The sequence below is a fragment of the Crocodylus porosus genome, unplaced genomic scaffold, assembly GCF_001723895.1.
Source record: "Crocodylus porosus isolate Cpor-Errol unplaced genomic scaffold, CroPor_comp1, whole genome shotgun sequence".
In the NCBI taxonomy this organism is placed as follows: Eukaryota; Metazoa; Chordata; order Crocodylia; family Crocodylidae; genus Crocodylus; species Crocodylus porosus.
Genome location: NW_017728914.1, coordinates 23,044,355 through 23,060,711, shown reverse-complemented (window position 1 = coordinate 23,060,711; position 16,357 = coordinate 23,044,355). Strand labels below are relative to the sequence as shown.

The 16,357-nt window shown below is 41.1% G+C and overlaps 1 protein-coding gene across 2 annotated transcripts in view; it reads right to left on the bottom strand.

Annotated features, from left to right (window-relative positions):
* The window catches only part of LARS (leucyl-tRNA synthetase), a 46,455-nt gene extending 34,214 nt beyond the window's left edge, over positions 1-12,241 (bottom strand). Inside the window, exons 1-9 of one of the 2 annotated variants that reach the window (XM_019534997.1) lie at positions 12,155-12,241; positions 8,848-8,966; positions 7,054-7,141; positions 6,040-6,120; positions 4,995-5,135; positions 3,198-3,359; positions 2,126-2,238; positions 1,658-1,721; positions 1,037-1,104 (exon numbers count right to left, since the gene is read on the bottom strand). In XM_019534997.1, the coding sequence (XP_019390542.1) occupies positions 1,037-1,104; positions 1,658-1,721; positions 2,126-2,238; positions 3,198-3,359; positions 4,995-5,135; positions 6,040-6,120; positions 7,054-7,141; positions 8,848-8,966; positions 12,155-12,160 (842 nt within the window). In that variant the 5' untranslated portion in view covers positions 12,161-12,241. The remainder of the gene's footprint in view (positions 1-1,036; positions 1,105-1,657; positions 1,722-2,125; positions 2,239-3,197; positions 3,360-4,994; positions 5,136-6,039; positions 6,121-7,053; positions 7,142-8,847; positions 8,967-12,154) is intronic. The other variant, XM_019534998.1, reaches the window with a different exon arrangement.
* Between the last annotated feature and the right edge of the window lie 4,116 nt (positions 12,242-16,357).

Here is a 16,357-nt window from a genome sequence, read left to right as displayed (position 1 = left end):
CAAAAAGATTGAGAACCACTGCTGTAAGGAATGTTCATTAACAGATCAAACTGAATGACCTCTTAGGCTTTTTCATTCACTAAATATTAGATTTTGTCTTATTATGGAACAGCAAATGTGCTAACCAATGCGCAAACCCAGGGTGCTCAACCTTTGGACCACAATGCTTTGTCATCTGGCCCACCACTCTCCTGCAACCAAATCTCCAGACCCATGGGGAGCCCCACGCCCTGCACACTAGATGGGGTGCCCAAGCACAGCACGCAGGGATGGGAAGGTGTGGCACCAGGCCTCTGGGATCCATGTGTGGGGCAGGGAAATGGTTGTGTCAGGCCCCAGGGCCTGATCCAACCTGTAGATGGGCCCTGCACCATTCATCTGGCCCACATGGCCAAAAGGTTGAGCTCCACTGTGCTAACCAATATTTTCGAAGTGGTTACCAATACTGGGTGCTCAATTTTTAGCTTCCCAGACGTTCAGGACTTTATGAAATCTCAGGGTCTCTCAAGTCAGACACCACCAATCACTTTTCACTTTTGAAAATCTTGACCAAAGTACTTTTTCCTTTCCTACAAAAGGCTACTCTATTAGTCAAGAGGAATAGAATCATAAATGTATGACAGTCTGAATCAGAACTCTGAGGTGCGCGCTCATGTACAATGAAAATATCACCTTCATAGAAGTACTTTAAATCTGAGTTGTGATATCAACATTTGTAAGAAAGAAAATTTAGGGGTTGAAAAATACAGAGCAAGAAAATGATCTTCAATATTTATTTCACGTTTATGTTTTAACATGTATACACACATGCACTATCAATCTGAAATTTCAAGAAAGTCTACCAAAAGTGACTTTTGAAACACTTGGCAAGTTTCTATCATCCAGTTAAAAGAGAGAAGATGCTTTTCAAACATACGCCTATATTTTACCCAATAATATAACTAGACAAAAATTTCTGTTACGTGTTAAACAGGAGGTCAGACTATTGATCTAATTGTTTTATCTGGCTTTAAGAGTCTATGGATCCAATACTTACCTAAGTTTCACAGGGTAAGGTTCTAGCACTTTCATTTTTATTAGGGTGTATTCTTGAGGTCCAACACCCTAAGATGTACACACACAAAGCAGTAATCAGTATAAGAAACCTGATCAAAGAACAGTTCTACATTCTGCAGCAGCATAATTCAGACACTAATTTTAAGGATCTAACACTAGAGTTTAAGTAAGATATAGTTCCATTAACATAAGCAGCAGTTCAGCAGCATGCACACTATAAGACTGGGTCCTGTTTTATTTTTACTTATCAAAGATTTCAAGGAAGCCATTATGTTGAATCTATACAGTCACTTCAACAAGGTTAGAATCACTCTACTGGAAGTGTTGACACAAGGTGCCAGACAATCAGAGGGAAAACTGGCTTGACTGACTTAACTGATTTTATGTCATTAATATATGGAAAGCTTAAATATATAGAAAAAGTTTGTGTTGTGCACAAAAATGCAGTGTTTACTTATACCAGTATTTTGATATTGACATCTAACAGTCACTAGTTTCAATATACGCCATGCTTTTTAATTGATTTTTTTTTAAAAAAGACAACAGATATTCAGAATCCATTTAAGAAAACAAAAAAACAAAAACCCCAAAATAGCATTACCTCCCCAGTTTGTCTGTCATGATCCATGCAAGGCTGTCCATCTTTTGGAGAATAAATTGTGTATCTAGGAAATGCAATAAAATATTTAGTGGCAAGTAGAACAATCCGCAGGCAAAGAGGACGAGGTACCCATCGAAAGAACTTCACTTTCAGTACTGCTCAACTATGGCCAAACATTTTACTACTATCAAAGAAAAGTTGTAACATGCAAGTCAACGAAAGGGAGTGCAGGTCAATACTGAAGGCTCCTGGAAAGCTCAACTGAAGTTTGAAGACTCACTCTGGCAAACTTTTCAATCACAGCAGCCACATGGTCAGATGGGTCATTTGCCAGCACAGAACTTGCACAAATAACCTCAAAACAAGTTATACACTGAATATTGTTAGGTCAGAGAGAGAATATTACTGCCAAGTTTCTAAGGAACAGCACAGAAAAAAAATATTTTTGTAATGTAAGACTGCACTTACCGCTTCCCAAACTTAATTTTATTTCTTTCCTTCAGCTGTAAATATTGCCACCGTACAAATGAGTCATAATAAGGGTTAATATCAGTAGTAATGAAAGAACGCCTCCAATCCACCTAAAGAGACACCCAAGTAACAGGTAAGTATATTCCAGGAAGCCCTGCCAACACCATAAATATTTATTTCATTAAAACCCTATAAAATGCTTACTTCATAAAAAGAGTACAAACGACCTGATTGTTTGATGCACATATACACAAGATTCATTCAATCACCATCTGCTCTTTCAGACACAACCTCAGAAATCTGAGGTCCTAACTGCTGTATGTGCGAACATCGCTAGATGTTGACTCTGTTTAATCTAGTGACTTTGGGCTGCACTTAAACCAGTAAGAAGTTGGGGAGAACTGGACAGTACCCACCTATTTCTTACATTATCAAATAACTCTAGATGCCAAGAACCAAAAACATGAAGACATTTCATAGTTACAAAACAACGTGACATTGAGAGTTTGCTGTATGAGGTGGAAATGACTGCAGGGATAACTGTGAAATAAGAACTTCCTTAGGGCACGATTAGCAGTATGACAGTTTTGCAAAAGCCTTTGAGTCTTTACACACACATTAGCATTGGGCTGCTATATTCAGAAGTTAGATTTCAGTGCCTTCTGACTTTTTAGGAGTTTCACCTGTATCACAGTTTTATTTATGTGGCAGTATCACAGTCCTATTTATTTTTAAAATAAATTAATCACTACAGTATTTAATGGTGGGATCCCCTTTCATTGTGCATTAAGCTCTATGAATGTTAGCTAAAGAAGAATATATTTAGTATTCTAGTCTTGTTTTTCTATAAAATCATGGGCATGTCATGTAATCTATGCGTCTTCTCTGTAAAATGGAGATAACATTTGCTGATCATACAAGGGTATTATGAGGCTTAATTAACAGCACTTTTGTATGCTGCAAGGATTATTATTTTATTACTGTAATGGTTCAGACATCAAGGAGAGAAGCAACCTCACTATTAATTTAGTAATATCAATAAGAAAAGCATTCATATCTCATTAGATACCTTCAACCCCATGCTCTTCAGGTCCTGGATAGCAAGAGGTGGGAAGTAATCAAGCCAATGTTGAGCCTCAGAAAAATGCACTACCTCTTCATCAGAGAGACCCAAAGACTTCATAATCCCCCACTGGTATTTAGAAGAGCCAGTCTTGGCTGCAGCTTTACTCTAAAAAGACAAATAAAACATTCCAATGAATCTTGCTTTATCTCCTCCATTTCATGTTAATACAACAGGTTCCCAGTCCAAATATGCAAACTATCACCACGAGTCTGGTGGCCTCTCTCTAAGTGAGTAAGGAGACACTGGCCACATCTACACGAGATGCTGACTACACAGTAGTAGCCCGTGACTCATGCGCAGTAGTGTCGTGTGGCAGGAATGTGATGCAACGTTAGTGCACAGTAGTCCCAGGCTACTTTGCAGTCAGCATCACAAAAAAGCTGTTCAGCGATACTATTGTGTAGTGGCTCCAGTTACTGTGCAGTCATTTAGTACTTGCATATACAAGTATTTGTGTAAACAAGTACTAAATGACTGCAGTAACAACTGCGCAGTCAGCATCTCATGTAGATGCAGCCATTGCATAGGTAAGACTGCACTTCTAGCTAACATCACTCTAATGTGAAGAAGCTATGACAACAAGTTTCAGATGAGTCTAAACACAATCAGAGAACAGTGAACACCATCTAGATGGCAAGCAGTGACTTGTGCAGAAAGGTGTTGGTCTAGTAAAAGGGTATTATTTGAGCAAAGGGGTAAGTTATGCTGCATTATATCTTTGTGACCAACTTACAATCACTTTTATTCCTGTTCATATATATTAAGGACAATAGCTGGAAGTTAATCAGAAATTCATTTCTCCACAGAAGTTCATTCGGCACAGGACTTGTGGAAGGAAGGAGGAGGACTGATCTAGATTAACAAATGCACCTCTTGCAAAATGTACCTGCTCCTCTAAGATGCCATTAAAAAGGGGAAGAGGGTGTTAAAAAAATTAATCCTTTAAGACTTATGAGTTTCCTCCTCCCTTCCTACTTCTGGATCCTTTTCAAATCCACAAAATCCCATCAAATAGTTGGTTTTATAAGTGAAGTTTTTTAATATGGTTTTACTTAGGGTATGGACATACACGGGGCAGTTTCAAAGTGAAGAGAGAGAGGGAAAGAAACTGCTGCTGCTCAGGACAGCGTTATTACATTCCCATGAATCTACAACAATATAAGCATTGCAAATCTGCTCCCAAATTGAAAGCTGTTTCATCCAGAGTCCAAGGTAGGGCGATGTAACTTACTTTCATCACTACAGATCCATGCACACATAATAGTTCCAATGTAACAGCTACCGCAAGCTCCCCTTAGGTTCCAAACACACATTTGTCTACGCCCTTAATACGTCGGTCAGGTTCTTCTTTTCCAATTAAAACCCAAAGGGAATATAAAAATTTGGAAATGGAAATACTATTAAGGCCATCTAATCCATCCCACTGACAACAAAGTATGGTTTCCTACAACATGGTCTTCACTTATTTGTCCAGTGTAATCTTCAACACTCGAAGCACAAAAGTCCAACTTCATTTCTCTCTGAAGACTAAACAGTCCATGAGAGCTTGCTGTTAGATTTTTTGGACTGAAATGAGTTGTTTGGAATCTTCCAAAAACATCTTTTCAAAGCCCTAAGGTATGACACTAATGTAGAAAAATCATTTTAAACAACTGTACATATGACAAGGTACCTAATATGTATTTAGAAGCTTAAGTTGCAAATCCAAACTTTGTAAAAGACTTGGTTTAAAACCTCTACCTTTTTGCCTTTTGCTTTGTCTTTAATGACTATTTCCTCCTCTTTCTTAACAGAAGCTTCTTCCTCTTCCTCCTCCTCATCAGGGAACTCAGGAGGGCAGCCATACAATTCCATTTCCCTTTTCAGCTTGTCTGCACAGGCCTAAACAAAGAGACATTGGTAACCCATCCTAACTGGTCAGGAGCTGAAGTCAGAGCAATTATGAGTGACTGATTTGACAACAAATATTTATTTTATTTCAAAGAATACACTGTGACCTTCATCATACCAGGTATGGACTTTATATCTCCTTTTCTACTGCAGCTGTGAAACTCCCAAGACTTTGCACAATGAGAAAGGACCATAGATACCAGTTGCACCTTTTGAGCTAACATTTCCTATAGCACATAAAAATATAGACAGAAAAAGCCAATGTGAGGCCCTCAGGACAGCTCCAAATAATCTCCTGAAGGTGGAATCATTTAAAGGTTGTACAGTGCCTACCACAGTGGGACCCAAATTGGCTGAAGCTATTAAAAGCCATTAGCTGAACAGATAAATTGTCAATAAGATAGCAGAAGGATATCCCCCGCCAGATCCCTGTGTACAGGCCTTGGAGAATAAGGGTTTCTCTTCGTCTCTTTTGGCAATCAATTCAATCCCATACATACAAGCCAGAATTACCCTATTTAAAAATCTAATCCCATCATCATCCTAGAAACTTTCTCTTTCACCCTAAATCTTGTAAATCCTGCATTCTGTCAGTACCTGCTATGTCACATATTGATTACTTGCATGTGTACAACAAGAAAGTCTTGATGGGATTTGATTTAAACATTGATTTGAGAAGAGGCTGTTAGCTTCCAAGATATATTACTCAGTTTAAGTACAGCTATGTTTTTCTACTGTAAAACTAAATGATTGGCAGATTTTAATCAAACTAAATCTATGAGTTCTTTAAAGTATTGTGTCATCTGACTGAACAGGAAATGTAGAGATAACCAAAAACATCCCTTAAAATAAACAACTGATCTGAAGAGACGCCAGCAGTTCAGTGCAGTCTTACCTTAATGGGCATGCCAGTGCAATGCAGACCAAAGGGGAACAGGCAATTCTTTCCTTTTAGTCTCTGATACCCAACTGCAAACTACAAAGTGAAGAGACACATATGAATCAATGACTGCAAAACACTACAACAGGCACTTGAATAAGTTAACTCTTCAGTAAGTAGAGAAAAGACAACAAATAATTCTGCAGACAAAATTATAAAAAATACACAAAGCATTAAATACTAATTTTAGCAAAGGCTTAAAAAAATTCTGTCCTACTCCCAGCTCTGCCACTGACTGGCTGCTAAGCCTCAAGAAACTGTTTTTACTTCAGGTTTCCTATATGAAGAGAAACAGCAATATTAGGACACACATCTGATAGCTAATGATGGCATTCTACACTTTATAGGTCTTTCTGCAATACCACAGTAAGTCACAAACATTCCCTTAAATGCTATATTACAATTACAATGACACTCATCCTATGCCCCATCAAATCCCACGTGATTTTGGCAGCTGCTGTTATGAAAGCTAACGTAAACCAATTTCTAGTCATACTAGTTCTCCAGGAATATAACAATGTCCTAAATTTCAGCAAACGGCCTCTTTTGGATATAAGCAAGTTTATAAAAAACTACCTATGCAGAGAAGTGATTCTGTGCACAAATGGCTGTTTGCATTTAACCAGTACTACAGTTCACACAAAAGGAAGATGTGTTGAGTTTCCCTCATAAAACTGTTAGACAAAGTTGCTAAAATAATGTGGAATTTGAAGTCAGAGTAAGAAGGAATCCCAAAACAATCCTATTTTTCAAATCAAAGTTTCAGTCTGTTGGGAATAGTATCACCAGGAGCAAAATATTTCTATCTTAACCTCTCTAGTCTCATGTAAAATGGAACAAAAGTAGAAAGTTTACATCCTAACACTTTATCACTACTGAGCCAAAAGAATAAGGAAGGCCTAAGGGCTAATATCTAACAATAATACTTGTTCTGAGGTGGCTTTTTTTAGAAAAGGGAAAAAGTCTTACCTCACATTTAGATAAGGAAAACGTGTGTCCTAGATGAAGGCGACCATTCATATATGGGTATGGAAAGGTGACAAAGTACTTCCCTTTGCTGAAAAAAGATTAAAAAGGAGATACTTAAAAAGCCCTAGAACTAGTTTTTAAAGAGAGACATTTTGTTTAACTTAGTCTATTAAATGAAAAAGTATATTTCATTACAGCAGACTCACACTTGCAACAAAATAAATGTCTTCATTATTATGCAAACAACATAACTGAAATTTATTCATTAACAACATGCTAAAGGTTAGGCAGAAGAAGCTGTTAACTATCAGCACTACCTGTATGAAAATCTAAGAAAGTACAGTTGTTTAGAAAACAATCACTAACAGGTTATTGTTGCTTAAAGATGGGTTTGAACATCTTCCAAACTCTTCTGTAATGCAGAATGTGGCCACCCACCTTCCAATTTGCAAATCAGTTATCTGTTGCCCTTACAATGTCTGGACATATCATGAGCTTTTGAACAGAAGATTTAAACAAACAGAAAGATAACATAATTGACAAAGCATCAACAAAAACAAACTTCAGAGCCACAAATTCCCTCTGTTCACATCTTTCTGATAATTAAAGGTGTGTATTATTAGTTACCCTCTTCATAGCTCTTAATGGCCTGCAACCAAGGTAACTGAGATGCTCTCTCAATTAATTCAAGAAGCATTACATCAAACACCGAGGAATTACATCTTAATAAGCAGGAACTGATCACAGAATAATCACTTTGGTGCATGACTTTCTTATTCTGTCTGCATGTAACACATGCAGAGATCCCAAACCACCAATATACATACTTGAGACTTTAAAATAGCTAATTTCACAAAGCTTAAACAAACAAGACAAATCACCCAGACAAAGTATCTATACAGAAGTTGAGAATAACTAAGAATTACTTAACAGTATTAGCTAATACGTCCTACTCTGAAATCTAAAAATCAAGAACGAAAGAACGAGCAAAAGAATGAACTTAACAGAGGGAATACAAGCATGTATTTTAAAAAAAAGTCAATAAACGGGGGATAAAAAACTGACAGGAATGAATGTAAATTAGTAGCTGTGATAACAAGAACTGATGAGGAAAGCAATAAAGGACAGAAATCAAAGCCCAGAGTGGAAAAAAATAAAAAATCAGGCCAATGTATTGTCCTTCTTTTATTGTCTAAATGTATTAAGAACAACTTGAATCTTGATAATTGCCTTGGTCTATTGCTAGATGAACATGGTATAACTGATAATAATATTGCAAAAAATAAGAGAGTTCAAACTTTTTCTTTTCTGTATTACAGAAGGAAAAACAGATGATATAACCTAATCATAAACAAATCACAAAATATTTTCCATTAAACAGCAGTTACTAAAGTTAGTTTGTTCCTTTTGGTCACTGGCTGTTACCCAATTCTGGGAATAATTGTGTAGGAAGTGTGGACCAGGGATAACAGAAGCCAAAATTTTAAATCTAACAAATCCTCCTAAGTACCAAAGAGTTTGGAAGTCACCTAGTTCACAGGAAGACCTCAGATGATTTTGCTGTCACAAAGGAGGTGGAAGCAACAAAATGAAATGTCAGTTAACACACAGGTACCATTGTTTAAATGTTGTCAACTACGGAGATGATAACAAAATGCAGAAACAGCAACAAAATATTACAGAACACCAAGAGTTCTGGAAAGCAGAAAAATACTGTGCAATTTTCCACCAGAAGTTTTTAATGTAACGTAAGAAGTTGCAATCAGCTCTGTTTAGAAACTTTAAAAAAGTTACCTTCTCTGGCTCCCCAGATCAGACACATTAAACTCAAACACTCGTTCATCATCCCACTTGCGCTGGATTTCTTTTTCAATTTTCTTCAGAAAGTCTACTTTTGCCGTACCTTTCCGTTCCTATGCAACATAGGAGGAGAAGGAAAAATCTAGTTAGGTACTTGCTTGGCTAACAAGAGCAGAAACGTAATATATGTCACAGAGTGGCATCAGAATGAACTGGTCGTGTAATTGGACACTGGCACCATAAAACCAGATTCCACTCCTTACTCTGAGGCAATCTGCCGTCTACTGAAGAGTTTATATATAAGTATATATAAAAATAAAATTTTAAAGTTTTAATTTATATCACCCAGTATATGTGAATGCAGAAAAGTGTTTTAGATTTTCATAATGCCACATATTTTCAGAGTACTTGACAAAAATAAATTAAACCTAACCTAGCTATTAATGAAGTAGGCACCATTACCTAAAGTTTCCAGGTTTGTAAACAGGAATGTATGACTTGTTATGTTTTGTGACTCTGGACAGTAGACATCATAATTTTCCTAACTTACAGCATTGGCCCCAGGTCAATATGCCATACTGCTTCCATAATACCTCAAAGTAATTTTAAGAAATTTTTAAACAAGTCTCTTGTTCCACTCCCATCTTCCCAAATAAAATATCTTGATTTTATACAAAATACATTGTTCCCAATTTAAGCAAAATCTGTGTTTTAAATTTGTGCTTCTAAACAGACATGCATCTCATTTTTTTTTAAATGTTGGTTTCTTTTATATACATTTTAAAAGGTGGAGAAGCTTTCCATGCATATTATTTGAGAAAGTATTAGTATGCTAGTGATAAGGTACCATTAGGAGTATTTTGCAGTATACTTTATCAACACCAGCATGAATTCTGTACAGAATTACAAACCACTAGCAAAATGGGATCATTTGAATGTTGACAAATTCTAACAGTTAATTCAAGACTGCCAACATGTTTCCAAACCAACTAAAACAGATTTTCACATTTTGTAATAAGTGCACGCTGACTGATTCTAAAACAGAGGTGGGCAAAATACAGCCTGGGGTCCAGATTTGACCTGCCAGGCCATTCTATCCAGCCTGTGGGGCCCCTAAAAAATTTAGAAAATTAATATTTATTTGCTCCTAGCTGCACGTCAAAGATGACAAGAGCCATGGGCAGTAGGATCCAGAGGAAGCTGGTGGCAGGACCCAGCAGCAAGGTCTGCCCAGCCATGTCCCCCTCCATCCAGAAATCCCTGCCTAGCAGAGATTTCTGGCCTGGGACCATGGAGCTGTTCCTGCTTCCCTGCGCCAGAGAGGGAAATGCAGCCCTCAACAGCTTGCCAAAACTCGGTAAACAACCCTCTGCCCAAAATAATTGTCCATTCTAAAATCTTAACCTTACAATATCATTTTTCTAATTTTGGTTTTCTATTCAATTTTAAAATGTTATTGTTCATTATTGCCCTGCCCTAACCTGGATGTAATACTGTGGTAGAAGGGTAAAAGGTGTTAAAATGTTCACTTGAACTATGCAGTCACACACATACAGCTGTATCCCTCCCTAAGACTTAATCATAAGGCCAAAAATATTGAGACACCAATACTTTTTTTAAGATGGAAAGTTGGATGGTAACTCTCAATCTATAAAAGGCCTATTGTAAGCATATTATGGCTACAACATATGGTATATCTGGTCAGCTACTGCATTACTAACACCCAACCGACTAACACACAGCTTGGGCCAAAGAGAGCTGAGATATTTAGTAGTTTCAACAAGCAACGATAAGTCATGTAACTTCATTTCTCAACCCAATTCATAAATTAATCCAATCAATTCATACCAGGCCTCAGTTTCACCATCCATTAAATTGAATTGATACTTCCTACAACTGCAAAAGAACACTGCAGACCAACTGTACCTATATCATGAGTTCCTCAGCTAAGAGGTCCTAATAAACTTCAAGTCCAACACTGTGAATGCTGAAGTGTCCACGGTCTGAAACAGACTCCCCACAGAGGTGGTGCAAGCACCTACTCTAGACCCATTCACATGGTATTTGGATGCTTATCTTGCAGGGGTCACTTGACCCCAGCAGACTTCCTGCCTAATTCGGGGCCATCCCTGAGATGGGGGCAAATCAGGACAACCGCCCTGGGCCCCATGCTTCTTTGCAGGGCGGCCCATGGAGCTGGGTGGAGCGGCTGCAGCGACTCCATGCCACCACCATCAGCCTTAGGTCCAGCAGCTCACTACCCCCTGCCCACGCTGCAGCTCTCAATGGCGGCAGCAGCTTCTTTGGTCCAGGGCACATAGTATCAGAGCGGGGGGGGGCGGGCCTCATGGGCTGATTTGCCACAGGCCCTGCGCCCTGCTCGGGTCAGCTCTGGGCAGGGGGCTGGACTCAGCGATCTCACAAGGTCCCTTCCAGCCTCTAATACAGGGGTGTGTAAAATGTGGCCCACCAGGGCCCCTAAAAATGTAGAAAATTAATATTTATCTGCCCCTGGCTGCCCATCACAAGGCCCTCAATGGCTTGCCAAAACTCAGTAAGTGGCCCTCTGCCTGAAATAATTGCCCGCCCCTGCTCTAATGTCTATGAACCTATGAATAAGTCAGTGGGACTTATCCAGAGGCCCTGGCCAGAAGGCTTATTATGTTATTATTTATCAGCGAACATGATCGGCTACACCAGCCGAAAGAAGCTGACAGCCAATAGTGTTAATTTTCCTCTTATATCGGTTGCATGTTGGATTGGTACTGATATGGGTGGACCTCTAAATATTACTCAGTGGTCATGCCCAGCAACAAGTTACCTGTAAACATCATTAGTGTCGCTAATCTCAGTGGTCCTCCCCTCCGCAGCTACGACAGGAGCCGTGCAAGCATTATTAGTACTCCCCTCCTCAGCTATGACAGCTGACCTGCTAGCATTATTAGTACAAACGTTGCTCAGTAGTGCCCCACAGCGACAAGTTACTTGCCAGCATCCCACAGCTACAATAGACACTTGTCAAAAGAGGGATAAGGTATTTCCAGCTTTATATAACAAAAGCCTGCCAGACTCATTGCAAGGTTGGGCCACTGGCTCCTTCTGTTTCACAGCCAGGCAATGAAACGGAGAAAATCATATATACGATATATAACCACACACACTAATTAATTTTATTTATATATATATATGATTTCCCAAGCTCCGGCTTTTTATACAGACATAAGCCAGAGGCTGTGAATCCCCCAAGACCTGCAGGCAGCTGATGTCGGAAGCCGGCTCCAGCCCCCACGCCCCTGCTCACCGCCATGCCGCCACCTCCCGAGACTCCTCCACGCCGCAGCAAGCCACGAACCAGGCCACCGCCACAAGGCCTGACGGGAAGTGTGTCTCTAAATCAGCCCGCGGCCGAGCTGCCCTGGAGCTGCAAAACTACCACTCCCAGCAGCCACCGCACCGATGGGCCCTCGGCTGAGCCACGTGTCATTCCTGGCAGCGCGGCAGCTGCACTACACGTCCCGTCATGCCCTGCGCTGGGCCATACCAAGCCGCAGAAATAGGGGGGTCGGCACCACATTTCCTTTCCCAAGCGGCCCCGCGCCTTGCTCAGTGTTGCCGTGTGCGCGATAATTACTGTATTTGTACGACCGTGGTATGATGCGCCATCAATAAAGTGTTCAAAATGTACGGTAGGGTTTTTAAACCGGAAAGCGTGTTAAGAATTTTTTTCCCAACTATTTAAAGGGAAAGGAGACACCTGCGAGAAATGACAAGAGGGCCCTGCCAACCAGCAGTCCCAGCAGAGGAGAGGAAGGTATCTGAGAGCCAGGGTGATAGCAGAGTAGACAAAGTAAATTGTGAAAGGTTACACTGAGAAGTAAAGGTTTTCAAAGGGATACGTGAGACTTAATGCACAGCCTTCCCTTCCCTCCCTGTCCCAAAGCCAAGGAACTTGTATCTGACACAATGGCGGGGAACAGTGGCCTTAAGCTACAGCATTCTGGAGTGACACTGTCCTAAACAAGAAGGCTAATGAGATAGGTTGCAGGATCTCTGAAGACTCAGATGCAAGTTTTGGCTATATTGACAATGAGAAAAGCTTAAGATGTTCTCAAGCAACATTTATGCAAAGACATTATGATGTCAGTGTGTGGCAAAAGTAAAAAAAAAAATAAAAAGAGCCAATGGATGGAAGTTGAAGGTAGAAATAGGGTTCCTGTTTTTTTTAACAGTGAAGAGTGTGAAAGCATTGGATGCTTTGCTAAGAAATGTAGTTGATGCTGTCATTGGCTAGGAACAGATGTTGCATTTGCCCCTGGAAAAGTTGTGCCTTTCCAGAAACGTCCCAGGAGTGGTGTATGCACACGGTATAGTTACCGTGTTTCCAGTTCCAAAAACAGAGGACACCAAAAATGAAGTATATATGATATGGTGGGGCAGTTTCTAACTGTTACGGTAAATAAATGTTATTGCCTCAGAAATTAAATGTAAAAAAAAAAATAAAGCTGCAGCCCCTTCCCTCACCCCCAGCCCTACCAGTGCCCCTCACCCCTGATCCACAACCCTCTGGCGCTGCCACTGCCCTTCACTCCCAGCCCACAACCCGATGGCCCTGCTGGTGCCCCTCACTCCCAGCCCACAGTCCCCACACCCCAGGCTATACTGGTGCCCCTCACTACCAGTGTGCAGCTCCCCCATCCCTGCTAGTGTCCTGCACTCCTGACCTGCAGCCCCCTGGCACTGCCAGTGCCCCACCCCTCTTGGGACTCCTGACCCAGTCCCCCACCCCTCTTGGTGCCCCTCACTTTCAAACCACAGCCCCCACAGCCCTGCCAGAGGGGGCTCCCAGCTGCCCCCATCCCAATTGGGCTGAAGTGCAGCAGCTGTGGTGGCCCCAGCTTGTGCAGGCAGCATCAGAGTACATTCAACCCCAGCGCAGGCTGGAGGGAGGAGCAGGGGAGACATGTGGCACCCCCTGCCCTTGGCTGGGGTCCCCACACCATACCAGGTAGCATGGCCATGTCCCCTTCCCGGGCACAGTCGTCTGGCTGCCCCACCCCTACAAACATGGGCACTAGCCCTAGTGTCACTGGCCTGTCCATGCAGCTCCCTGCTGCTCCTGAAGGGCCCCCCGCTCCGCCCCCTTCTCCCACTGGTGGGGCAGGCACCTCCCCATCTGCTCCCTGTGCCCTTCTGTGCACACACATGCACACACACAAACACACACAGCCCCCCCCATATAGCCCCCCAAGCCATGGCCTTCCACTGCTTCCCCCTATAAACTCACCTGCATCCAGGGCTGCTCCTGTCATCCTGCCTGGCTTTATGCCAGCCACATACATGTGTGCATGCAGATGTATGTGGCACCTCCTGCCTCCAGTCACGCCAAACAGTTCCTTGCAGGCTGGCAGCCTTCCAGCCTACAAGGGGAAACCCAAGGTTTCCTTCTTTAAAGAGGAAAATCTGCATTTTTCCACAGCAAACAGAAAACCCATATCCCTGCTAAACATGCTCACTGTTAGGGCAAGCTGGGTAATGCAGTTCTACCAGCAAAATCTTGGATATTTATTCATATTTCAAAAGACCACCTGGATGGAGATCGGAGAACCCAACAAGAGGACATGTCCACAAAAATCGGGACTTATGGTAACCCTAACACACATCAATCTTTTAATCAGAATTTAATGGGTGTCTGAAAGCACTGCCACTGCCATTGATTCAATAATGCAACCCCATGAAAACCAATCAGACACACCTTGCAATGTTCCAGGATAAACTGTTAGTACTTCTTATCCCAGGAACCTTTTTCAGAATTTATCCCAGGACATCTGAATGATTGCATTTTGTCCAGGGATAAAGTGGCTTATCCTCGGACAAATGTGACATATGTCTGTAGCCTTCAAGTATTTAAATCAAGACTAGATGTCTTTCTAAAATATATACTCGAATTCACCCTCAAGTAACGGGGTTCGATGCAAAAGTGATGAAGGGAAATATTATGGCCTATGTTATGCCAATCAGTTGAGATCATCATATGGTCCCTTCTGACCCTTCAATCCTGTGTATAGTAAGACACTTTGGTGCAGGTATCAGAGAGGGAAGAAACACACTGACAGTTTCTTCAGCTCTGTAAAAAACTTGGGACCCTACCTGTTCTGCTCATTGTGCTATAACTAATGGGTAAATACAGAATAAAAAAAGATAAAATAGCATATTCAGCGTCATGTGCACACAGTCAGAACTGCCATTAGAATTTTACAATTAAGTATGCTGTGCTATGCCTAGTCTTGTGCTTAACTAACTGGTAGAGTAGCCCAGTTTTCTGAACTGAACATTAAAATGTAGAGCATGTTTTAGGGGTGTAGGTTGCAGCCGTGTTGGTCTAAATGACAGCAGCAAACAAGGTTCTTTGGGTAAATCCAATATCTTTTATTATTTCAGTTAGTCTAATAAAAGATACCAGATTTACCTGAAGAACCTTGTCTGCCAAAGTGTAGAGCAAACAATGAAGGATCCTCATGTGCATCTTATAAACATCTCTAAATATAATAATTGCACCTGCCACCCTGTCGGAGGAGGGGTTGTCAAGTCAAATGAACCTTGGTTGAAACACAGAGGCTAAAAGTAATCATGCAGCTCCGGGGGAAGAATGTGACAGATCATGCAAACTGTAGGTGTTGGTAATCAGCTCTTGAACAAATTGCTTATAAGCCTAGATGATTGGCTCTGAGCAGATTCCATTACAGACCCTAAACAGGTTTGCCTGGCACAGCTGAACACAATGAACACAGTGCCTTGGAACACGGAGCTATGTGAGTTATAGAGCATGCCAGCGTATCTGCTGTCATCTCATAGCTAGAGCCAGGACTAAAAAGCCTGATTTAAAGCATATTGAAGTCAATGGGCAAACCAAAACATGTAGGCACAAAATGTGCTGGGTCTGATCCTTGAAGCTTGTAAAGTAAAAGAGAAGTAAAGAGGGCAGAGACAGTTCTCTAATAGTACTACCTATACCAGAGGCGGGCAATTGTTTTGGGTGGAGGGCCTCTTACTGAGTTTTGCCAAGCCATTGAGGGCCACATGACAGGCAGCCCAGGACAGATAAATATTAATTTTCTAAATTTTTTAGGGGCCCTGCGGGCTGGATAGAATGGCCTGGTGGGCTGCATCTGGCCCGTGGGCTGCGGTTTGCCCACACCTGACCTATACAGTGGGTACATAGCGCTAAAGTAAAGGCTCTAAAATAATCCTTTTCCAAATGCTAGTGAGGTAGGTGTTTCAGAAACACAGATGCAGCATACTGCAGTGTATATAGCCTCTGTTTCTCTTATTGTTCAAATATATAATGGGATCTGTGCGGGCCTGTGCCACTCAGAGTTAAAGGCTCCTTTGACCCCTCATATGAAACCTGCCTGAAGTTTAGACAAGAAGTAATTGAGAACCAGGTTTGCTAATTCACAGGCGTAAATCATCAGACAAGATAAATACACATATACCTAATGAAACT